Source organism: Balaenoptera physalus, assembly GCF_965194825.1.
Source record: "Balaenoptera physalus genome assembly, chromosome: 19".
In the NCBI taxonomy this organism is placed as follows: domain Eukaryota; kingdom Metazoa; phylum Chordata; class Mammalia; order Artiodactyla; family Balaenopteridae; genus Balaenoptera; species Balaenoptera physalus.
Genome location: NC_138900.1, coordinates 5,334,730 through 5,360,636, shown reverse-complemented (window position 1 = coordinate 5,360,636; position 25,907 = coordinate 5,334,730). Strand labels below are relative to the sequence as shown.

The 25,907-nt window shown below is 42.2% G+C and overlaps 1 protein-coding gene across 22 annotated transcripts in view; it reads left to right on the top strand.

Moving 5' to 3' along the window:
* Positions 1-25,907, top strand: part of LOC309648134 (zinc finger protein 610-like) — a 412,471-nt gene that overhangs the window by 3,240 nt on the left and 383,324 nt on the right. For 4 of the 22 annotated variants that reach the window (XR_014256487.1, XR_014256489.1, XM_082436344.1 and 1 more), the window contains exons 2-3: positions 10,020-10,109; positions 13,220-13,346. The exons of 1 other annotated variant lie outside the window; for it this stretch is intronic. Coding sequence is in view for 7 of the 21 variants with exons in the window: in XM_082436344.1 (XP_082292470.1) it covers positions 10,020-10,109; positions 13,220-13,346 (217 nt within the window). In the remaining 14 variants the exon portion in view is untranslated. 17 more of the 22 variants (XR_014256488.1, XM_082436355.1, XM_082436357.1 and 14 more) reach the window with 12 other exon arrangements.

Genomic DNA, 25,907 nt, shown 5'->3' with positions numbered 1-25,907 from the left:
TTTTAAAGGAACATTAAAAGTGCTGTTTTTCATAATAGATTTACTTTTTTTTTTTTTAATAAGCTGTCATTTTAAATTTATTTATTTATTTATTTTATTTATGGCTGTGTTGGGTCTTCGTTTCTGTGCGAGGGCTTTCTCTAGTTGCGGCGAGCGGGGGCCACTCTTCATCGCGGTGCGTGGGCCTCTCACCATCGCGGCCTCTCTTGTTGCGGAGCACAGGCTCCAGACGCGCAGGCTCAGTAGTTGTGGCTCACGGGCCTTGTTGCTCTGCGGCATGTGGGATCTTCCCAGACCAGGGCTCGAACCCGTGTGGCCTGCATTGGCAGGCAGATTCTCAACCACTGCGCCACCAGGGAAGCCCCTAGATTTACTTTCTTCTTCCTAATTCCTTTACAGTTAATACATTGCTTTTTTTGAAGCTTGAAAGAAATCTTTGTTTATTCAGTTTACACTTTTCTATAAATAATTTTTAACTTCTGACATAAGCTTTGGCGGCCTTCTATAAGCAGCTCATGGCATTCTTTTCAAAATATGACATACTTTCATTTTTAAAAAATTTGACTACATAATTCATTAGATATTTTTTTCCTTCAATTTTTACACTATTTCCCTCTTAAATTGTGTCCAGTACAGACTGAGGCCTGCAGGCTCTCTGCTCTTTGTCAGAAACATTCTTTGGACTCTAGTAAATAAATTTAGCTTCTTCCAATGTATACTTTGGTAAGGATGTCAATGATCTTTTGTCTTAACAGTCTAAACCTAGTTTAACCTGCTACTGTAAAATTACATTTTAAAAATTTTTATGTGACCTATTAAAATAGTGAGCTGTGAGCTACCAAGTAGATGTTTCCCTCAAGTCCCGCTTGTCCGCTCTCTGCAAATGTTGAAGGATGGTCTGGATTGACCTGGAACCTTCTTCCAACAGAGCCCAGTAGTTCATGATTTGCTCAGAGCTTATTTCTGTAGGTGACCCTCTAGCAGTGCTGTCAGCAGCAATTGCTATGTTCAGAATTATGTACTTTGTAAATGTTTTACTGTGATTTTTCTGGAAAAGAGGAGTTCATTGCTTGAGATCAATGTGATCAAACCTGAAATAGAAGTTTCCTTTGCTCAGGCATGTGAAAGATGGTCCTGGCATTTTTTTTTTTTTTAAGATTTTTGGATGTGGACCATTTTTAAAGTCTTTATTGAATTTATTACAATATTGGTTCTGTTTTATGATTTGGTTTTTTTGGCCGCGAGGCATGTGGGATCCCAACTCCCCGACCAGGGATCGAACCTGCACCCCCTGCGTTGGAAGGTGAAGTCTTAACCACTGGACCGCCGGGGAAGTCCTGGATTTTTTTTTTTTTAATTTAAATTTATTTATTTATTTATTTATTTATGGCTGCGTTGCGTCCTCGTTGCTGCGTGTGGGCTTTCTCTAGTTACGTGAGCGGGCGCTACTCTTCGTTGCAGTGCTCGGGCTTTTCATTGCGGTGGCTTCTCTTGTTGCGGAGCACGGGCTCTAGAGCGCAGGCTCAGTAGTTGTGGCTCGCGGGCTCTAGAGCACAGGCTCAGTAGCTGTGGCTCACGGGCCTAGTTGCTCCGCGGCATGTGGGATCTTCCCAGACCAGGGCTCGAACCCGTGTCCCCTGCATTGGCAGGCAGATTCTCAACCACTGCGCCACCAGGGAAGTCCCAGTCCTGGAATTTTTAAGGGAGATCGATAAGGCTAAACTCTGCCCACTGGCCCCTCCGGGCCACCTTTTCACAATTCAGTTCCATCTGGTTCTGCTTACTCAGCTCAGACCTTCTCAGGGTAACTAGATGAAATGACCCCCTCTCCGGGGCCCAGTGAGCCCACCTCAACGAGGAGATGATGGGCTAAAGCAGCAGCTCTGAACCTGAGTGATACCAACCCCTGAAATGGTTAGTAAGATTCAGTGTGTGTCTGCCTGTGGCAGTTCTTGGATGGAGTGCCCAGTTGCCATGAGAATTTTTTTAATGGGTCCTAATCCTCCTAAACGAGGGCGGAGGGGGGAAGGTTGGAAGCAGGGGCACGGGCTCAGACAGCGAGACCATCTTTCGAGGGCTTATCCCTGTCTTAGAGTTATCAGGGGTAAGTCTGTGGGTAAATCGTGCCACTACCTGGCATTGAATCCTCCATTAGCTCTCCTCATCATCAGGACAAAATCCCGACTCCTCCCTGTGGCTGCTCAGCCCTGTGTCATCCTCAGGGCCCCGCCAGGGTCTCCAGCCTCATCCTGGGCGCTGACCCTGTTCTCTCGGTTCATTCTGCTGCAGTCACATTTGCCGTTTCTCTGGTCCCAGACACCAAAACCTTTTCTGTCTTAAGTCCCTGCTCTTACCCTGTGTCCCTAAATCGTCCTGGCTCTGGCCCTTTCTCCTCCTTTAGGTCTAGGCTTAGAGATGTGTCGCCACCCCTCCAGGCCATTCATGTAAGGTTCCCTTCACCAGGCAATATCTGTCACGTTAACGCTGGTTTTATTGTCTCCAGATCGGTCACTCATATCAGAAATGCTCTTCTCTGTTGATTATTTTCAGTCGTTTCCGTTTCCCCTGCATTGGAGGGCACAGAGTCTGTCTTGCTTACAGAACAGCTGCCGCCTCTTACATTGGGGTTGGGCTTCGACGCTCGGGCTGTGGGTTGGGCTGAGTACTCCTCAGCATAGATCAAGAGGCAGGGATGAGGATGGGTGCCATGTTGCTTCTGGAAATTTCAACACCAGTTAATCTAAACCTCCTGTGCTTCCTTATTTTACTCAAAAAGGAGCAAATCCCTGAGTACCTGGTGCCCTCACCCAGTGTGCTGAGGTGTCCCCACGTTCGGCCTGCTGTGTCATTGTCTTACTTTAACCCCCAGGGCTTCCAGACTGTGCGTGTCACCAGGGACCAGTTACCATCTTGGGCAGGAGCTTTGCCTTCCACCAGCTCACCTTCTCAGAGTCAGGGACGCTAATTTCCCTTCAGCAAGGGTGGGGAGAAGGTCAGGAATCTAAGGGGACGTGAAAGAGGCACCCGCTTAAGAGGTAGGGACTCTTGTAAGTTGCTGTGAGTGGGAGAAGACGAGACAATGGTAGCCTCTTCGAAGAGATCTGGGGCTTGTCTCTCTCTCTGTGACGTCCTCACTGAACTCACTACAGCCAATTTTCAGCTGTGGGTTTTTGGGGGTTTTTTTGGCCACACCCCTCGGCTTGTGGGATCTTAGTTCTCGACTGACCAGGCAGCGAACCCGGGCCCTCGGCAGTGAGAGCTTGGAGCCCTAACCACTGGACCACCAGGGAATTCCCTCAACTGTTTTTAAACCGGAATGCGTGTTGTCCCCGGTTGCGGGCAGGTGTTCCCAGCAGGGCTCACTTCTTGGCCTCCATACTGAAGGCCCAGTGTCCTTCTGTTTGCAGTTTGCATGCAGTACTGCACTGTCTGTGCCCAGAGGTCCCTGTGACTTTCAGCCCAGTTTACTCGTGTGGAGGCAGAGTAGAAAAGGGGGGAAGTGGAGAGGAGCCCGTAGGCCTCTACAGAAGGGCCGTGGAAGCTAGAGTGGGCCTCTAGATAAGCCCAATGAATAGTGTGTGCACCTGTCCCAAGTGTGTTTGCGGGATTAAAGGGGTGTGTGGAAGCATTGGCAAGGGAGTCTAAGATCTGCGAAGAGCACGTGGAAATGGGTTAATGGGTAGTTACGGGGCCGCGTTTTGGGGTGCCACTGTCTTAGGTCAGGTTCACTGGGACACAGATGCCAAGACTGAGATTTGCATATGTGGGTTTAACGGGGAAACTCATGGGCACACTTGAGGAATGACGGAAGTGGGATTCGGCCGAGAGAAACGATATCCCGCAACGTTAGAACCAAGGCCTGTGCTGAGCCCACAGGGAGCTGTGGGTGCAGGAGGACGGGTGCCTTGGTCCTGAGGGGCTGGATCTAGCGGGCGCCCCCCAACACCCACTCCACACGGTGACTTCCGTGGGGTTTGCAGGAATCACTGCCCAACCCAGAGGATTTATAGGGAACGTCTCAGAGCATATTTGGGGGGTACCTTTGGTATCTGGGGTTATTTTGAGTCGCAAGGCTAAAAGGTTTCAGACGCATTTTGGAAGACTCACGTGAGAATTCGGAGTGTTTCTGAAAGATGTTGGCGTCTCAGTGGGGCATGTGCATCCTTGTAGACTTCTCTTTTTCTTTGGTAGATTTTGGTCGTGCCAGTGTTTGGGGTGGAGTCATCATGAATGAAGACATGATGTCTTGTTTCAGTAGGTCCTTGGGTGTCTCTCTATGTGTTATTCCGTCGTGAGTTCATGAGTTATTGGGGCTTGTGGGATTTCATAGCAGGAGCGGGGTTTGTCACGGAGTATCTGGGGAGGCTGTGAGACCCCATGGGAGTTTGTAAGCGCGTCTGATTCCAGAAGGGCAGCAGCTCAGCTGGCAGATGGTTTCCATTAGGGAGAACTTACTGGGAGTGGGTAGGCAAAACACGAAAAGAGAGCTTACAGGGGGGCCATGATGCAGGGAAAGATCTGTGAAAAATCAGAGGGCAGTGACACCCCAGCGAAACACCTGCAGCAGAAAGGCTCCTCACTCTTTTTGGTTTTTTTTGAACTATAGTTGATTTATAGTTGTGTTAGTTTCAGGTATACAGCATAGTGATTCAGTTTTATACATATATATATAGAATATATATATAAGAATATATATATATATATATATATATATACTTTTTCAGATTCTTTTCCCTTATAGGTTACTACAAAATATAGAGTATAGTTTCCTGTACTATATAGTGGGTCCTTATTGGTCATCTGTTTTATATGCAGTAGTGAATATTTTAATCCCAAACTCCTAATTTATCCCTCCCCCCTCCTCTCCCCTTCAGTAACCATAAGTTTGTTTTCTGTGTGGGTCTGTTTGTTTTGTAAATCAGTTCATTTGTATATTTTTCTTTTTTTTTTAGAGTCCACATATAATTGATTTCTTTTTTTTTAGATTCTGCATATAACCGATATGATATTTGTCTTTCTCTGTCTGGCTTTACTTCACTTAGTATGAGGATCTCTAGGTCTAGGTCACACTCTCCTTGAAAAGATACAGCCTAGCTTCCTTGCTGCTGGGCCAGTGGGGATTACTCTCTGGTGGTCACACGTACCACCACCCAGCCAGCCACGCAGCGCCACCGTGCACCTGGGGGAGCACAGAGGCCAGATGTTCCAAACTCACTCTGCAACAAGGATATACCTTCAGCGAGGGGGAGCGCGAGATCCTGGGTAGGCAGCTGGGGAGAGGATGGCGAGTGCTGGCTTTCGGGGGCGACAGCCCTGGTAGTGGCAGGGAGACTCGGGAATTGGAGAAGGGGAAGCTCTGTTCATCCTCACTGGGGGACCCTCTCTTCAGCAGTGACTAGTATAGAACAGGGTGAGCCGGTGGGCTCATATTCAGAGAAAGGGTATCTTCTTTCCGACCAGCTCACTTGCCCTCAGCACTCCCTTCTCCCTCTCCCTTTGCTCTCTTCTCTAGAACAGCGAAGTTGATGCTTCCGCAGGTGAGTGACCTGAGGTTGGAAACATGGTTTGTCTCTTTGTGCCTCTCCTGTGTCCCCTCCCTTCAGGCCTTCCACCTTCCTCTCTAATGTTCTGTTCAGACACACACACTTCCTGCTGTCCAACCCTCAGTTTGCACAATCCCAAGACCCTGGGACTGGGGGCTGTGACCATTTAAGCCAATGTCATAGCAAAGTGAGAATTTACACACCAGGATCCTTCCTCCATTGCGGAGTCTGGGCAGCCAGGAGGCCTCTTCTCTTTCTGCCGAGGATAGCCTCTTTCTTTGCTAACGTGCATCTCCTCTCCTCCTGTGGCAGCCACCTGTGGATCAGCTCACTGCGATCCTGGCGGAACTTGCACTTGCCCTTGCCACCTTTTGAGAGGGAGGAGAGTGATCTGAGTGAAGGACCTTCAGCTTGACCACCCTCCCCCTCTGCTCCTGGTCAGCTCCCCCCTCACTTGTGATGAAGGCTAATCAGTCCCCCAGAATGAAGGCCACGCCAGAGGGCATACAGGTAGCACTTGGTGTGTGTCTGACCTGGCAGTTGTGCCCCAGTTGCCAGCCCCACTCACAGTCTCCAGACAGTATGGCATCCTTCCTCCACTGCATCTTCAGTTTGCCTATCTCAGCAATTGTTTTGGTCGTTTGTTGTTGTCGTTTTTGTATTGTTTTTTTGTTTGTGTTTTTTATTGATGTATAGTTGATTTACAATGTTGTGTTAGTTTCAGGTGTACAGCAAAGTGATTCAGTTATTCATATATATATATATATTCTCTTTCAGATTCTTTTCTGTTATAGAAAAGAATAACTCTATTCACTATCTTGTACAAGATAGTGAATAGAGTTCCCTGTGCTATACAGTACGTCCTTGTTGGTTATCTATTTTAGACATAGTAGTGTGTATGTGTTAACCCCAGTGTTTTGGTCATTTGTAATGGTGGTATTGTCCATCTTAAACACCCTCCCCAAAGTTTTTATTCACTCCTTTCTTCCGTCTTTAAAACAAGACATTCTCTATTAACTACATTTCCCTCTCTAGTAAGTACCCCTTTTCTGTGCTCCGTTTCAGAGCACAAGGCCCTAAAAACTTGTTTATATTCTTCAGTTCTTCACTTGAACCTCATCCAATTAAGCTTTCGCATCCTCCGTGTCACTGACACTTTCTTCTTCAGAGTCACTGATGACCTCCTCGTTTCTTTTTTTTTTAAATTTATTTTATTGAAGTGTAGTTGATTTACAATGTTGTGTTAATTTCTGCTGTAGAGCAAAGTGATTCATTTATATATAATATATATATATACATATATATGTACTTTTTCATGTTCTTTTGTGTTATGGTTTAATACAGGATATTGAATATAGTTCCCCTTGGCAACCACCAGTCTGTTCTCCATGATTCTGTTTCTGTTTTGTAGATAAGTTTGTGTCGTATTTTATTTATTTATTTATTTATTTATAACTTATTTATTTATTTTTGGCTGCATTGGGTCTTTGTTGCTGCGTGCGGGCTTTCTCTGGTTGCAGTGAACGGGGGCCACTCTTCATCACAGTGCGCGGGCTTCTCATTGCGGTGGCTTCTCTTGTTGCGGAGCACGGGCTCTAGGCGCACGGGCTCAGTTGTTGTGGCTCATGAGCTCTAGAGCACAGGCTCAGTAATTGTGGTGCACGGGCTTATTTACTCCATGGCATGTGGGATCTTCCCGGACCAGGGCTCGAACCTGTGTCCCCTGCATTGGCAGGTGGATTCTTTTCTTTTTTTTTTTTTTTAAATATAAATTTATTTATTTATTTTTGGCTGTGTTGGGTCTTCGTTGCTGTGCACGGGCTTTCTCTAGTTCTGGTAAGTGGGTGGCTACTCTTTGTTGTGGTGCGCGGGCTTCTAATTGCAGTGGCTTCTCTTGTTGCGGAGCACGGGCTCTAGGCGCACAGGCTTCAGTAGTTGTGGCTCGCAGGCTCTAGAGCGCAGGCTCAGTAGTTGCGGCGCACGGGCTTAGCTGCTCCGCTGCATGTGAGATCTTCCCGGACCAGGGCTCGAGCCCATGTCCCATGCATTGGCAGGTGGATTCTTAACCACTGTGCCACCAGGGAAGCCCCTTGTGTCATATTTTAGATCCCACATATAAGTGATACCATATATTGTCTTTCTCTGACTTACTTCACTCAGCATGACAATCTCTAGGTCCATCCCTGTTACCGCAAATGGCAGTATTTCATTTTTTTTTATGGCTGAGTAGTATTCCATTGTGTGTGTGTGTGTATGTGTGTGTGTGTGTACACCATATCTTCTTTCATCTGTCAATGAACCCACTTAGATTGTTTTCATGTCTTGGTTACTGTGAATAATACTGCTATGAACATAGAGGTGCATGTATCTTTTTTTTTAATATTTTTTTAAAATTAATTAATTAATTTATGGCTGTGTTGGGTCTTCATTGCTGTGCGAGGGCTTTCTCTATTTGCAGCAAGTAGGGGCCACTTTTCATCGTGGTGCGCGGGCCTCTCACTGTCGCGGCCTCTCTTGTTGCGGAGCACAGGCTCCAGACGCGCAGGCTCAGTAGTTGTGGCTCACGGGCCCAGTTGCTCCACGGCATGTGAGATCTTCCCAGACCAGGGCTCAAACCTATGTCCCCTGCATTGGCAGGCAGATTCTCAACCACTGCGCCACCAGGGAAGCCCCAGCATGTATCTTTTTGACTTGTAGTTTTGTCTGGATATATGCCCAGAAGTGGGATTGCTGGATCATATGACAGCTCTATTTTTTAGTTTTTGAGTAACCTCCGTACTGTTTTCTATAGTAGCTGCACCAGTTTACATTCCCACCAACAGTGTATGACCTCGTTTCTAAATCCAGTATTTAACTTCCTGCGCACATTTGCTTTTCCTGTCAGCATCAGGTGGCACAGGTCCTCACTCCCTCTTCCTTGAAACACTTTTTTTCCATGGTTTTGAGGACGTCCCACTAACCTTTATAAGCCTGTCTACCTATTCGTTTTATTTTCTTCTCCCCTCCCTGTTCACTTCTTAGTTCCCTCTGCTGAATTCCTTACCTCCCTGGTCTCTGAATGTGGGTGCATCCCAAGGCTGAGTCCTGGAACCTCTTCTCTGTCTATACCCGCTGCCTTTCCTCATCATCTCGTCATATGGCTTTCAGCACCACCTACGTGTCTTGCAATTTATCCTCTCCATCCAGACTTCTGCCTTAAACTGTCAATCCTGTGTCCAGCTGTCTCCTCGACATCTCTGCTGGGGACGTCTAACAGGCATCTCCAGCTTAATTTGTCCGAAACTGGTCTTGACCTCCCCCAGCCCTATTCCCCCTGCCGTCCTCCACATCTCAGTTAAGGGCGACCCTGTGAATATCTTGGCATGATCTGAAGTATGTATTACATTCTTTGTAAGTGTTTTAATGTGTAAGATAAAAGAAATATTAGATGTTTACTCGAAGTGAGAGGAACAATACATAGTTTCTAAAATTCTTTTGAGAGATGGGAGAAACGTGTTTGGAGACCAAGGCCCTTTCTCATCAGCTTCCCCCCGTGCCTCTCGGACCTCCCCTCCCGCCGTCTCCTCCTCCTCACCCTGCTCCAGCCACCCAGCCCTCTTTCCCTCTCCAAGGATGAAGTCTGTACTCTCAGGGCCCTCACGGGGGTGTCTCTCTGCCTAGAACTATCGGACTCAGGAGACGCAGGTGGCAAACACGCTTCCTCCCCCAGGCCTTTGGTCTGATGTCAGCGTCTGAGTGGAGCCTTCTCTGACCACCTCCCTCCCATTTCACATGCCAGCCACACCCTCCCCCCCACGTCTGGTCCATGATGCGTGCTTGACGTGTTTTCTTCTGCCCCTTCCCCTTCCGCGGCTGGGTCCTGGTGACAGCAGTTCACCACGGGTCGAAAAGAGACAGAAAGAAGGTGGGAGACGGGCTCGGCTTGCCCCCTCTGAGCGGTGCTCAGCCCCGGCTTCACGTTAGATGGATGAGGCATTTTGCACATACGTGTTTTGTACCCCTCCCCCATCAAAGAGTGTCCTCAGATTTAGTTGGGTGGGGCATAGCCCCAGAAATGTTTTAGAGTGCCCCCAGGTGATCCTGGTCTGTGTCCTGCACTGAGCGCCAGGGCTCTGTGTCTTCCATTCCTGAGGCTGAGATTAGCCCCTGGGGGAGGCAAGGGGGCTCTGCTCCGCGTGGGGATGGACCAGGGCTGGTCTGTGACCTGCAGGGGGTCGTCGGGTCCAGCTGAGGTGCCCGCTGCTGCTGTGTACGTGAGGGCCTCACCAGGAGGGGAGAGTGGTCTGAAGGAAAGTGTGGGGAAGCTCCCTTGTTGGTCTCTGTGTGGGAGTTTACTGTCCTGAGCCCCTCCTGGGACAGTGGGCAGCAGGGGACTGTCTGTTGCACATGCTGAGGTCTTCCCTGTGTGTGTGGTGGTGACTCAGGAAGGGGGTGTGTTGATTCCAAGCATTCAACAGCATCTTTTCCACTTTCAAGGTCGACTTCAAAGACTCATATTGCCTGAGGAAGAAGCCCGGAAGAGGAGGAAGAGGAAAGAAAGAGGAGTCTGGAATGGCTTTTTCTCAGGTAAAGTCATATTCTCAGTTGATTTCTCTGTCCTTCCTGAAATGCCCTTCTTTGGACTCGCCGATCTTGTCTGACTCTGAAGTATCCCGCCTGACACCTGTACATTCACACCCACCCAGGTCCTTCCCTCAGGGCCTGTCATCTCCACTTAGATTCTGTCTCATGATGACCCAGTGACGTGGAACTTGAAGAAGCTCCATGGTGGTCATCGAGAGACAACTCTTATTTCAGTAAATTTAAGTGTGTATATGTGTCTGCGTGAGTGCTTGGATGCACAAGCCCGTGGTTTTTATAAAATACATATCATTATTTCTAAATAAGTTAGGTATGGGATTCCCTGGCGGTCCAGTGGTTAAGACTCCACGCTTCCACTGCAGGGGGCACAGGTTCCATCCCTGGTCGGGTAACTAAGATCCCACAAGCTGCGTGGCGCGGCCAAAAAAATTAAAAATAAATAAATAAGTAAGTTATATATTATTTAGTTGTTGAAATTATATCTTAAGTATTTTTCATTGTGTTAAATTTTTTCTACACTATGACATTAATGAGTTAAATAGTTATAAAAAGAGTAACATGTATGTGCGTGTGTGTGCATGTCTGCATGATGACATTTTATGTAGTTCTAGGTTGTTAGCCTTGAACTTGTTTCAAGTTTCCTCAGGGAACCCTCTGTCAATGTACCTTTGATGCTTTTATATGACTTAAATTCTTTACGTTTAAATTGAGAATCTAAACCCCTGGGTTTATATGTTTGTTCTACCATCTTTAGCAGTTTGACCTGAGGCAGATTTCTTAGAATGTCTGTGACACAGCTGTCTCTGCCTTAAGATGGATGGGACCAGATCTTTTTGTTTTTTTTTAATTTAAAAAAATTGTTTTAAATTTTATATTGGAGTATAGTTGATTAACAATGTTGTGTTAATTTCAAGTGTACAGCAAAGTGATTCAGTTATACATACACAGGTATCTGTTCTTTTTCAAATTCTTTTCCCATTTAGGTGATTACAGAATATTGGGCATGGTCGCTTGTGCTATACAGTAGGTTCTTGCTGGTTATCTATTTTATTTTTTTATTTTTTAAAATTTATGTATTTATTTATTTATTTTTGGCTGCGTTGGGTCTTTGTTGCTGCGCATGGGCTTTTCTCTAGTTGCAGCGAGTACAGACTACTCTTCTTTGCGGTGTGTGGGCTTCTCATTGCGGTGGCCTCTCTTGTTGCGGAGCACGGGCTCTAGGCGCACGGGCTCAGTAGTTGTGGCTCACAGGCTTAGTTGCTCCGCGGCATGTGGGATCTTCCTGCACCAGGGCTCGAACCCGTGTCCCCTGCATTGGCAGGTGGATTCTTAACCACTGCACCACCAGGGAAGGCCCTGGTTATCTATTTTAAACATAGCACTGTGTGCATTGTCAATCCCAAACTCCCAATTTATCCCTCCCCCCTCTCCGACCAGATCTTTTTATTATGTTATTTTAAATTTTACTTATTTATATATTTTAAAAATAGTTTTTATTGGAGTATAGTTGATTTACAATGTTGTGTTAGTTTAGGTGTGCAGCAAAGTGAATCAGTTACACATATACATATATCCATTCTTTTTCAGATTCTTTTCCCATATAGGTTATCACAGACTATTGAGTAAAGTTCCCTGTGTTATACAGTAGGTCCTTGTTGTTTATCTATTTTATATACAGTAGTGTGTGTATGTTAATCCCAAACTGCTAATTTATCCCCACCCCCACCCCACCTTTCCCCTTGGTAACCTTAAGTTTGTTTTCTATGTCTGTGAGTCTGTTTCTGTTTTGTTTATTTATTTATTTTAATATTTTAATTTTATTGGAATATAGTTGATTTACAATGTTGTGTTACTTTCAGGTGTGCAGAAAAGTGAATCGGTTATACATATATCCACTCTTTTTTAGATTCTTTTCAAATCTTTTTTTTTTAAGTTTTTTAAATTAATTTTTATTGAACTAGAGTTGGTTTACAATGTTGTGTTAGTTTCTACTGTACAGCAAAATGAATCAGCTATACATATACATATATCCCCTCTTTTTTGGATTTCCTTCCCATTTAGGTCACCACAGTGCATTAAGTAGAGTTTCCTGTGCCATACAGTATGTTCTCATTAGTTATCTATTTTATATGTAGTATCAGTAGTGTATATGTATTAATCCCAATCTCCCAATTCCTCCCACTCTCCCCCTTTTCCCCCTTGGTATCCATACATTTGTTTTCTACATCTATGTCCCTATTTCTGCTTTGCAAATAAGATCATCTATACCATTTCTCTAGATTCCACATATATACATTAATATATGATACTTGTTTTTCTCTTTCTGACTTACTTCACGCTGTATGACAGTCTCTAGGTCCATCCATGTCTCTACAAGTGACCCAATTTCGTTCCTTTTTATGGCTGAGTAATATCCCATTGTATATATGTACCACATCTTCTTTATCCATTCCTCTGCCGATGGGCATTTAGGTTGCTTCCATGTCCTGGCCATTGTAAATAGTGCTGCTGTGAACATTGGGGAGCATGTGTCTTTTTGAATTATGGTTTTCTCAGGGTATATGCCCAGTAGTGGAATCGCTGGGTCAGATATTTTTAAATTTGGTATTATGTTATTATATGAGTTAGTACATGCAGAGCATTTAGAGGAATGCGTAGCACATGAGAAGTGTTCAAACACTTTTTGAGATTACTGTTGCTGTCATCACAGTTTCTTTAAAGCCACTATAAACATTGTCATCTTTGAAGATGTCATTCCTGCTCTTGTTCCTCTAGACATTGAATATTGCTTGGTGTGAGGAGCATATCTCACATTTCTATACAGATCATCCTGTGTTGATTGTGTGTATGTGTTTCTTGTATTGTCCACAAAAATGGGAAATCCACACTGATTTAGAGGCTATCATAACCTCTTATGGAAAAGTATAATAAACCAAAATTAGGGACACATAACTTGCTCAAAAATACCGTAAGTGGATCTGTGACAATACTCACTTCAGTCGAATCGATCCTTTCCCCTCTCTCTCCTCTTCTCATTGTGTGTGAAAATAAGGACTCTCCTCAGGGCCCCTTGGTGAAATGTGTTTTCATTTCAGGCACAGCTGACATTCAAGGATGTGGCCATAGAATTCTCTCAGGAAGAGTGGGAATGCCTGGACCCTGGTCAGAGGGCCTTGTACAGGGACGTGATGTTGGAGACCTACAGGAACCTGCTCTCCCTGGGTGAGGATAACTTCCCTCCAGAAGTCGGGACCTGTCCTTGGGTATCTTTGCATTTTCCTTTGTGTGCCTCTTGGGAACCCCTACACTGCCTGCCTGAGATCAAAGCCCTGTTGACTCAGAAATGAAAAGCTTCATAATGTAGCATGAGGACTTTGAACTTGTCCTTTCTTTGTATGATCTTCCCATTTCATGATAAAGGGTGATTCCAGAGCTTAAATATGCATAAAATCTTATGGCAAACTTAAAATATCCAGTTCCCCCTTTTCTACCCCTGTGCTTTTGATTCAGTAGTTCTTGGAAGAGAGCTAGATGTCTGCATATTATACTACACTCTGTGCGTTCAGAAGGAGACAATCAGTGGGTGAATTTTTGAAATCGTTTGTTTAGCTTTATTGAGGTATAGTTGTCAAATAAAATTGTAATATATTTAAAGCATACAACGTGATGATTTGATATACATATACATTGTGAAAGGATTCCCATCAAGTTAATTAACATACGTTACCTCACATACTTACTTTTTTTTTTTTTCTTGGGGAGAACACTTAAGTTCTACTCTCGTAGCACATTTCAGTTTTATAGTATTATCCACCATAGTCATCACGTTTTACATGAAATTTTCAGACCTTATTCATCTTATGACGGAAATTGTGTGCCCTTTTATCAACCTCTCCCCATTTCCATAACCCCCAGCCCCAGGCAGCAGTTATTCTACTCTGTGTTTCTAGACCTGGTTTCTTCCCTCATCATTGTACTCCCTCCCATTGATTGACTGATTGAGGGCTGCGCCGGGTCTTAGTTGCGGCATGCGGGCTCCTTAGTTGCGGCATGCATGCGGGATCTACTTCCCTGACCAGGGATCGAACCCAGGCCCCCTGCGTTGGGAGCGCAGAGTCTTACCCACTGGACCACCAGGGAAGTCCCTGCACTCCCTCCCTTTTAGATCTCTTCCTTTTTGCCCCATGTCCTATAGTTAAGAATGGGACAATATTATGCTACTTGCTAAGTCAGCTTCTCTTTTTTCCTAAGTCAACATTTTAAGTGTCCGAATACATTTATCTTCCCACAGATTGGCAAGTACAAACACTGCCCACATGCCATTACTCCCTAGCCTCTATGCTTTTTAACTTTTTTTTATTCTCTTTTTTTTTAATTGAAGTGTACTTGATTTACAATGTTGTGTTCATTTCTGCTGTTCAGCAGAGTGATTCAGTTATACATATATATATACATTCTTTTTCACATTGTTTTCCATTATGGTTTACCCCAGGTTATTGAATATAGTTCCCTTGCTTATTTTTCAAAACACATTGTTTGTTTTCTTAGTTCTGAGAGTTCTTTGTATAACCTGGACACAAGTCCATGATGAGATATCTATCATGCAAATATTTTCCCCTAGTCTGTAGCTGGTGTTTTCATTTTCTTAACAGTGTCTTTTTAAAAAAACTTTTTAAAAATTGAAGTATAGTTGGGAATTCCCTGAAGGTCCAGTGGTTAGGACTCTGCACTCTCAATGCTGAGGGCCCAGGTTCAATCCCTGGTCGGGGAACTAAGATCCCACAAGCCGCTTGGCCAAAAAAATTGAAGTATAGTTTATTTACAGTGTTGTGTTAATTTCTGCTGTACAGCAAAGTGATTCAGTTATACATATATATATATCCTTTTTTATATTCTTTTCCATTATGATTTATCACACAATATTGACTATAGTTCCCTGTGCTGTACAGTAGGACTTTGTTGTCTATTCATTCTGTATATAGTAGTTTGCATCTGCTAATCCCAAACTCCCAATCCATATCTCCCCCACTCACCCTCCCTCTTGGCAACCACATGTCTGTTCTCTATGTCTGTGAGTCTGTTTCTGTTTCATTTGTGCCTTTTTTTTTTTTTTTGCCATGTGGCTTGCAGGATCTTAGTTCCCCCACCAGGGATTGAACCCTCACCCTCGGCAGTGAAAGCACAGAGTCCTAACCACTGGACCGCCAGGGAAGTCCCATGCGCCATATTTTATATTCCACATATGAGTGATAGCACATGGTATTTGTCTTTCTCTTTCAAAAAGTCAGTGGTCTTAATGTAAATTTCAGTTCTCGTTTTGTGTTGGTTCTGGAACAGAAGCCCTTGCTTTTTTTTTTCTTCAGAAGGCTTTGTTGAGAATTTCACAAACAATAGTTTTGTGTAATTGTGGTTACTTATTATTTATACCCTGATTTTATCATAGGTTACTAGAATGTTTTATTTACTAATTTTCTTTCTTTTTTAATTGAAGTATAGTTGATTTACAATGTTGTGTTAATTACTGCTGTCCAGCAGAGTGACTGAGTTATGCCTACACATATATACATTCTTTTCCATATTCTTTTCCATCATGTTTTATCACTGTTTGCTAATTTTAATTATGACTTATAGATGATGGCTTTTCAGTGGGTATCATGCAGTATAACTGACTCACATCACTGGTTAGTGTTGCAGAATGGCCATTCTGAGTGAATATAGTTCTACAACTTTTATAACTGGTATTCAGAGAATTACTGTATTTTTATAACATCGTTTTATTAAACTTCATTTCTACTTCTAAATTGCCATTTATTTATATTACTCATTAGTTAAAATTGTTATGGCTTATTTACCATTAGAGTACTGTGCTTTAGCATTTATTGGTACACAATCGATGTGCAGTAGATATGTGTAATATCTTTATCTCTTCAAACCTGAAACTGCCATATGTTTTCTGTGAAGTGGTATGTGCTTTGGGGTCATGGTACAAAAATACCCCTTCTTTCAGGGCTAACATGGGTACACTGTGGGTGTTTCAGCCATTGATTGTTTAAAGTAGACTTCCCTAAAATTAATTTGAAATACATGTAATCACCCTTTCTCTCTCTCTTTTTTTTTTCCCCTAATTTATTCATTTTTGGCTGCGTTGGGTCTTCGTTGCTGCACGTGGGCTTTCTCTAGTTGCGGTGAGCGGGGGCTACTCTTCGTTGCGGCGCGCGGGCTTCTCATTGTGGTGGCTTCTCTTGTTGTGGAGCATGGGCTCTAGGCACGCGGGCTTCAGTAGTTGTGGCACATGGGCTCAGTAGTTGTGGCTCGTGGGCTCTAGAATGCAGGCTCAGTAGTTGTGGTGCATGGGCTTAGTTGCTCTGTGGCATGTGGGATCTTCCCGAACCAGGGATCGAACCATGTCCCCTGCATTGGCAGGCAGCTTCCTAACCACTGCACCACCAGGGAAGTCCCACCCTTTCTTTATGAAAGAATCTCATTCCCTTTGTGTTCCTAAAAACTGAAGATCATGGTTGCAACATTTCTTAACTGTTCAAAATATGTAGTACTTCTGGTATAATATTATGTTCTTCAATATGAAATATTTCTTTCCAAACTGTAATTAATAGGAGACATATGATTCTTTATGTCTTGTAGATACCTCTCTTAAATGTGTGATCAAGGAATCAGCACCAAAAGAGAACAGTCATACAGGGGAAATGTTGCAAACAGTGTTGTTGGAAAGACATGAAAGCTGTGAGACTGAGGACTATGGCTATAGGGAAATCCAGAGAAATATGCGTGACTTTGAGTACCAGTGGAGAAGTGACAAAAGAAATTACAGAGGAGTGCCTGTCACCCATAAGAAAAATCTCACTGGTAGAAGAGATCAACATGGTAGAAGAGATGAAGGAAACAAGCCTATTGAAAACAAGATCGGACTTCAGTCACATCTGGCTGAACTGCAGATATTTCCAAATGAAGGGCAATTTTATGAGTATCATCAAGTTGAGAAGTCTAACAGCAGTGGTTCCTCATTTTCAGTACTTCAGAGAATTCTTCCGAGTGTCCAAACCAACATTTTTAATGAATATGGGAATGATTTCTGGCATTCTTCATTACTCACACAAGACCAGAAAGCATACATTAGGGAAAAACCTTACAAATATGATGAGTATGACAAAGCAGTTAATCATGGCTCACAACTCACTAACCATCAGGTAATCCACACAGGTGTGAAACCTTACAAATGTAACGTATGCGGCAAAGCCTTTAATCAGAGCTCACATCTCACTAGACATCAAAGAATCCACACGAAAGGGAAACATCACAAGTGTGAGGAATGTGGTAAGGGCTTCAGTTACAGTTCACACCTTGTACGTCATCGCAGAATTCACACCGGAGAGAAACCCTACCAGTGTGGCGAGTGTGACAAAGCCTTTAGTGTGTATTCAAGTCTTATTTATCATCAGGTCGTCCACACTAGAGAGAAACCTTACAAATGTAATGAGTGTGGCAAAGTCTTCAGTCAGAGTTCGAGCCTTACTAATCATCGCAGGATTCATACTGGAGAGAAACCATACAAATGTAATAAATGTGGCAAAGCCTTTAATCAGAGCTCCCACCTCACTCGACATCAGGTCATGCACACTGGAGAGAAACCCTACAAATGTAGTGAGTGTGGGAAAGTCTTCACTCAAAACTCAAGCCTCGTAAGTCATCGGAGAATTCATACTGGGGAGAAGCCGTACAAATGTAACGAGTGCGGCAAAGCATTTGGTGTGTATTCAAGTCTTACTTATCATCAGGTCACCCATACTAGAGAGAAACCTTACAAATGTAATGAGTGTGGCAAGGTCTTCAGTCAGAGTTCAAGCCTTCCTAGTCATCGCCGGATTCATACCGGAGAGAAACCTTACAAATGTAATCAGTGCGGCAAATCCTTTATTCATTGCTCAAACTTCAACAGACATAAGAAAATCCACACTGGAGAGAAACCTTACCAATGTAGTGAGTGTGGCAAGGTCTTCACTCAAAACTCAAGCCTCGTAAGTCATCGGAGAATTCATGCTAGAGAGTAACCTGACCAATGTAACGAGTGTGGCAAAATAATACAAGTTCAAGCATGGATTGACACTAGAGAGTCCACACTAAAGAGAAATTACATCAGGGTAACATATAGGACAGAGGACTTGTACAGACTTCGCAACTGACTAGACATCAGAATATACATCTTTGATGAAGCCACAAGAACATAATGTGTGTATAAAGGCTCTTATCCGTAGATCAAAACTACAGAACATCACAAGATTCCTACTGGAGAGCAGCCTTACACGTGTAATGAATGTGGGAAGGCTTTTTATTAAACATTCATGGCTTTGATGTCATGAGAGGATTTATACCTGAGAGAAACCAGGGAAATTTACTGAATGTGGAAAGGCCTTTAAGCAAGTGTCCCCTCAGGATTCACCAAAGAATTCATAATGGAAAGAAACTTTACAAACGTAATGCCTATTTAAAATTTCTTCAAGACTTTTCACAACAGAATCCACATCAGAGCATTCACATGAGGAATAACTAAGTCTCAAGTTTAGTCTGAAATATTGCATACTGCAAAATAAAATTACAAGTCAAAATATGTTAAAACTTAGGTAGATATATAGATAGATCCTGAGGATGTTATCCTATGGTTTCTTTTCTAAATCTCTTACAGTTTAAAGTAGTATGGTTTTACATTTCACGTTTAAAGCTATGACCAATTTTGAGCTAATATTTGTACAGGTGTGAAGTTTTGGTGGAGATTATTTCATTTTTTTTTCCTAGTATGGAAGATCAGTTGATATGGTGTAATTTTTTCAGATTCTTGCTTCGTTCAGTTTTCTTGGTACCTTTGTCAAAACTCAGTTGGAAGTAATTGTGTGGGGCTGTTTCTGGGTTCTCTGTTTTGTTCCATCGTTCTGTATGTCTCACTCCACAAATACCAGTCTTGATTACTTTTTATCTTATTAGAAGTTTTTAATTGAATGAGTGATTCCAACCAATTTATTCTTCTTCAGATATTTTAGCTATTCTAGTTCCTTTGCCTTTCCATATAAGTTTTAGAAAAATCTTGTTTGTGCCTACAAAATATCTTGATAGAAAATGCATTAAGCCTATGAGTTGGCGATCATTTGACATCATTTCTATGTTATGCCTTCCAATAAATGGCTGTAGTATGTCTATTTATTTGTCTGATCTTTGGTTTCTTTCACCAGTATTTTATGGATTTCAGCATCAAAATCCCATCAACGTTTTATTTGATTAACACATTTCTACTTTTTCTTTTTTAAATAATCGGACATGTTATTTTTAACTTGTTTCCATGTGTTAATTGCTACTATATAGAAATACAATAGATTTTTGAATGTTGATCTTTTATCCTCAGAACTTACTAGTCTCACTTATTCTAGAGGTTTTCATAGATTCCTTGGACTTGGACTTGTCTGTATATATCATTTCATTAGTTTCCTAATGCGGCTTGTTGACGAAAATTCAATTATCTATCAAGAAGAAAAAAAAAAGAGAATTTTATTCGCGCCAGATTGAGGGCTATAATGCAGGAAGCAGATTCTCAGAAAGCTCTGAGAACTGTTCCAGCTGTTAGCGTTCAAGGTACAGTCATACACATTTTCGAGACAAAGGATCGTGCATCAAAATGACATACTGATATTTTACATAAAGTTCACCAAGGGTACGTAGTCCAGGTAAGTACATACAACGCGAGCAGCAAGTCACCATGACCCCCTACAGAGTTGGGAAAGAACGCTATTCTTTTAAGAAGTTAAATTGCTAGTGTCAAAAGAAAGGGAAAAAATTTGACCTTTCTGGTTGGTTGGGCAGGCATTCCCAGTTTGAGGAGTTGTGGTTAATGTGTAATGCAGATGCACGCTACACATTTGGGAGGGAGGAGGCCCAAACAATTTTATGTTAATTTTTTTCTTGTCTTGCCTTAAAATATAAATTTTATTTCATCAGGTGGTAAGAAATTACCACAAACTAGGTGGATTAAAACAATAAAATTTCTTCTCTTTCAGTTCAGGTCAGACGTATAAAATGGGTATGTTAACAGAACCGTAACCCTGACATTCCAGGGAGGAACTTATTTCCATGCACTTTGCAAATTCTGCAGACTGCTTATATGCTTTGCCACTTCATCCATCGTCAGTCAGCCAGGTACCATCTTAAATCTTTTTATCTCCGTCCTGCTTCCACCACAGTAGCAGCTTCTCTGTGACTAAGTCCAACTGCATCCTTCTTATTCAACCCCTTCTGATTATCCCATGTTTATCGGATAATCCAGGATAATCTCTCATCTCAAGATCCTTAACACTTGAAGGTTACAGGGGTGAGGATGTGGCTGTCCTTTGGTGGCGGGAGGTGATTATTCAACCCACCACCACAATGATACCTCCTGCTGATGGATACACTAGTATATCTTCTTTCTGATGTTTATCACTTCTATTTCCTTTCATTCCCTTATTTCATTGGCTGTAACTTCTAATTGCATGTTGACTAACAGTGGTAAGAGCGGACATCCTTGTCTTATCCCCATTCTCTGTGGGGGAAGCATTCAGTCTTTCACCATTAAGAATGATGTTTGTTGTAAGGTAAGCTTTCTTAGGTGTTCTTTATTGAGTTGAGGAAATTTCCCTCTATTCCTGGTTCTCTGAAAGCTTAAACTGAGTGTTGAATATTGTCAAATGCTTTTTCTGCATCAATTGATAGGATGCTATGATTTTACCACTGTAATCTGTTGCTACTGTGATTTATGTTGATTGTTTTTTAAACATTAAAACAGCCTTGCATCCCTCAAGTGAACCCCTTTTGGTCATCGTGTACAGTTCTTTCTGTATATTGTTTGTTTGTTTTAAATATTTATTTATTTGGCTGTACCAGGTCTTAGTTGTGGCACACGGGATCTTCAGTTGCAGCATGTGGGATCTAGTTCCCTGACCAGGGATCGAACCTGGGCCCCCTGAATTGGGAGTTTGGAGTCTTAGCCACTGGACCACCAGGGGAGTCCCTCTTTCTATATATTGCTAATTTCTATCACTAATATTTTGTAAGAATGTTTGCATATTTTTTATGTGGGATTTAGTTAGTAGTTATGGCTTTCTTCAAATGCCTTTATTTTTGTTACCATGGTAATAGTAGTCTCAGAAATTGAGTTTAAAATATTCATGGTCTATTTTCTGGAAGAAATTGTATATTTTTTCATGAAATGCTGTTATTCTTCTTCATACATTTGATAGAATTGCCTAGTGTCACCAGTTGAGTCTAGCAATAAGTTTGGGAGGGGCACTTTTTTTGAGGTAAGAATACAACATGAGTACTACCATGTACAGTATTGTTAGCTATAGGTAGTATGCCATATCGTAGATCTCCAGAACTTATTTATCTTGTATAACTGAAACTTTGTACCCTTTGAACACCATCTCCCCATTTCCCTCTCCCGCTAACCCCTGGCAACCAACATGCTACTCTGATTCTATGAGTTTGACTATTTTAGGTTCCACATAAAAGTGAGATCATACAGTATTTTTCTCCATCGGTCTTGTTTCACTTAGCATAGAGTCCTCCAGGGCTATCCATATTGTTGAATAATAACAGGATTTCCTTCTTTGTTAAGACTGAATAAGATTGCATTGTATGTTTATAAAACATTTTCTTTATCCTTTCTTGTGTTGATGCTCATTTAAGTTGTTTCTATACATTGATTACTGTGAATAATGCTGCAATGAACATAGGAGTACTGGTACTTCTGTGAGATCCTGATTTTATTTCCTTTGGATATATAACCAGCAGTGGGATTGCTGGGTCATATGGTAGTTCTATTTATAATTTTTGGAGAACCCACCATGCTGTTTTCTATAGTGGCTGTACCACTGTTCCCTTTTCTCAAACATCCTTGGCAACATTTGTTATCATTTGTCTCTTTAAGAATTATCCTAGGGACTTGCTGGTGGTGCAATGGTTAAGAATCCGCCTGCCAATGCAGGGGACATGGGTTTGAGCCCTGGTCTGGGAAGATCCCACGTGCCGCAGAGCAACTAAGCCTGCGCACCACAACTACTGAGCCTGCGCTCTAGAGCCCGCGAGCCGCAACTACTGAGCCCGCGTGCCACAACTACTGAAGCCCGTGTGCCTAGAGCCCTCGCTCCACATCAAGAGAAGCTACCGCAATGAGAAGCTCACACACCACAACGAAGAGTAGCCCCCGCTCTCTGCAACTAGAGAAAGCCCGCGTGCAACAACGAAGACCCAATGCAGCCAAAAATAAATAAATAAATAAATAAATAAATTTATTTATTTAAAAAAATAAATAATAAGCATTCTAACAAGTATGAAATGATATAGCATGGTGGCTTTGATTTACTTTTCCCTGATTAGTGATGTTGGGTAACTTTTCATATACCTGCTGACCATTTGTATGTCTTCTTTTGAGAAATGTCTGTTTAGGTCCTTTGCCCATTTTTTAATTGGATTATTTGGGGGGTTTTGCTACTGAGTTGAGTTCCTTACATATTTTGGATATTAACCCCCTATCAAATACATGGTTTGCAAATATTTTCTCCCATTCTGTAGATTGCCTTTTCACTCTTTTTTTATTATTATTTTAAAAAATATTTTTATTTATTTGGCTGCACCGGGTCTTAGTTGCAGCATGCAGGATCTTTAGTTGTGGCATGCAGGATCTAGTTCCCTGACTAGGTATCGAACCTGGGCCTCCTGCATTAGGAGCGTGGAGTCTTAGCCACTGGACCACCAGGGAAGTCCCTGCCTTTTCACTCTTTTTTTAAAAATAAATTTATTTATTTTATTTATTTGGCTGCGTTGGGTCTTTGTTGCTGCATACAGGCTTTCTCTAGCTGTGGTGAGCGGGGGCTACTCTTTGTTGCGCTACGTGGGCTTCTCATTGTGGTGGCTTCTCTTGTTGCAGAGCACAGGCTCTAGGTGTGTGGGCTTCAGTAGTTGTGGCACACAGGCTCAGTAGTTGTGGCACACAGGCTCAGTAGTTGTGGCACATGGGCTCAGTAGTTGTGGCTCGTGGGCTCTAGAGCGCAGGCTCAGTAGTTGTGGTGCATGGGCTTAGTTGCTCTGCAACATGTGGGATCTTCCCAGACCAGGGCTCAAACCCATGTCTCCTGCATTGGCAGGTGGATTCTTAACCACTGCGCCACTAGGGAAGTCTCTGCCTTTTCACTCTTGATTGATTCTTTTGCTGTGCAGAAACTTTTTAGTTTGATGTGGTCACATTTGTCTAATTAGCTTTGGTGTCAAATTAAAAAAAAAATATTCCACAGGCCGTTGTCAAGAAGCTTTTCCCCTGTTTTCTTCTAGGGGTCTTACAGTTTCAGGTCTGACACTTAAGTATTTAATTCATTTTGATTTGATTTTTTTTTTTTTTTTGCTGTGCCGTGCAGCATGTGGGATCTTAATTCCCTGACCAGGGATTGAACCCGTGCCCCCTGCAATGGAAGTGTGGAGTCTTAACCACTGGACCTCCAGGGAAGTCCTGTAAGATCTTTTTTAATGATCAGTGATAGGGTGAGCTGTTTCACTTACAGCACTTCTGACAACAAACGTATGGGGGTTTTCCCCACACCAAGCAATTCTCCAGCTCTTCAGACACCAGCTGGGTGTCCTACAATTGAATTTTGATACCAACTACTTGGAGTAAGTACAGACTCCAAAGAATTAAGGACTCAGTTGCACAACCTTTACCCCCACTTCAGATGCCAATCACAGGTCCTAGGCCTCCCATGCTTCTGACCTACTGGCTGTAAATGGCTACAAATTCTACATACTCTTTTGAGTAGAAGTGATATTCAGAGATCAATTCTCGATTTATTCCTGACCTAAACAGATATGCTTGTTAACATTTCATTTTTAACATCTTTCTTGGAGTATAATTGCTTTACAATGGTGTGTAGTTAGTTTCTGGTTTATAACAAGTGAATCAGCTATACATATACATATATCCCCATGTCTCCTCCCTCTTGCGTCTCCCTCCCACCCTCGCTATCCCATCCCTCTAGGTGGTCACAAAGCACCAAGCTGATCTCCCTGTGGTATGCGGCTGCTTCCCACTAGCTAGCTATTTTACATTTGGTAGTGTATATAAGTCCATAACACTCTCTCAACATTTGACCATCAATATAAAGTTCTATATTCATTGTTGATGGATACTATAGATCAGATTAATTTTCCTCCTGATTCTATATGCTGGGTGTATGTTTATTTTATTTTACTTTATTTTAAATTTTATTGAAGTATGGTTGATTTACAATGTTGTGTTGCAGATTTCTATAAATGTAACAGAGTGTTGAAACGTTTCAAGTGCTTCTCTGAAGCTGTTGGCATAATGGAAGTCAATGTTCACACCACAACAGGCTGTGTAATACCACACATATTAAAATATCATGTATTACTAGAATAACATATATCAGTCACATTGTGTATTTTAATGATCCATTTTGCATCAAACTTCAGAAGTCAAACTGCTTTTTTTTTTGATGTCTTAACATGAGGGATATAATAGCAGTATTACACATTTTCATATCTTCTGTATTGAAAAAAGTTTGTAAATGAAGAGAACTGCCAATACCTTGCAAATGTGGGAAATTTTCCTATAAAGCAATCAGTCTTGTTGAATATTTCAAAGTTTTGAAGTTATTTATGTTTCTCTCATTTCTAATTCTTCTTAATTCAGTTTTAGTGATCTATATTTGTAGAAATCATTCTTCTCAATTTTCAAATTAATTAATATAAAGTTCTTAGTAACCTCTACATCTTTTGAAAATCTCTATCAATAGTCATCTACTATGGTTAGTATTGTTCAAGTGTGTCTTTGCACATTTTATTTTATTTTATTTTAATAAATTTATTTTATTTATTTACTTTTGGCTGCGTTGGGTCTTCATTGCTGCACATGGGCTTTCTCTAGTTGCAGTGAGCAGGGGCTACTCTTCCTTGCGGTGCGCGGGCTTCTCATTGCGGTGGCTTCTCTTGTTGCGGAGCACGGGCTCTAGGTGTGCAGGCTTTGGTAGTTGTGGCACGTGGGCTCAGTAGTTGTGGTGCGCAGGCTCAGTAGTTGTGGTGCATGGGCTTAGTTGCTCCACGGCATGTGGGATCTTCACGGACCAGGGCTCGAACCCATGTCCCCTGCAGGCGGATTCTTAACCACCGGGCCACCAGGGAAGCCTTTTGCACATTTTAAAGCTAATGTTTCAAAAGAACATTTTGTTATATTTAATATAATTTTCATTTTTGCCTTTTGTTGGGTTTACACTATACCTTTCTTTAAAAATTCTTGAATTGGACCCATAGGACGTGGATTGTCCAGTGAACTTCCAATATGTGAATTTGCAGCTATCTTATTTCCTCTAAATAATTTTTTTCATTAAATAAATATCACAAGGTTGACACAAGAATTTTCTTATCTTTTCATATACATAAATTCTAATTATCTAAACAAATAGTGACTCTTTAAGGTTTTCAATATTTTAAAATTTCTGAATGTACAGTTTTCCAAGTGGTATTATTTGATGATAAAATACTATCTGTCTTATTAAAAATTTTTTTTAGTGTTTGAAACTTTGCGGTCTAACAACTGCTGAGAAATGTTCTTTATATATATATTTTTTGACACAAGTTTGAATATATTGTCCATTTGTTGAAACTCCTTTAAATTTTTTGGATCCTCAAATCTAGCAATCACAAATAAGGGTATATTCTAATCTTTCTATGTGATTGAGG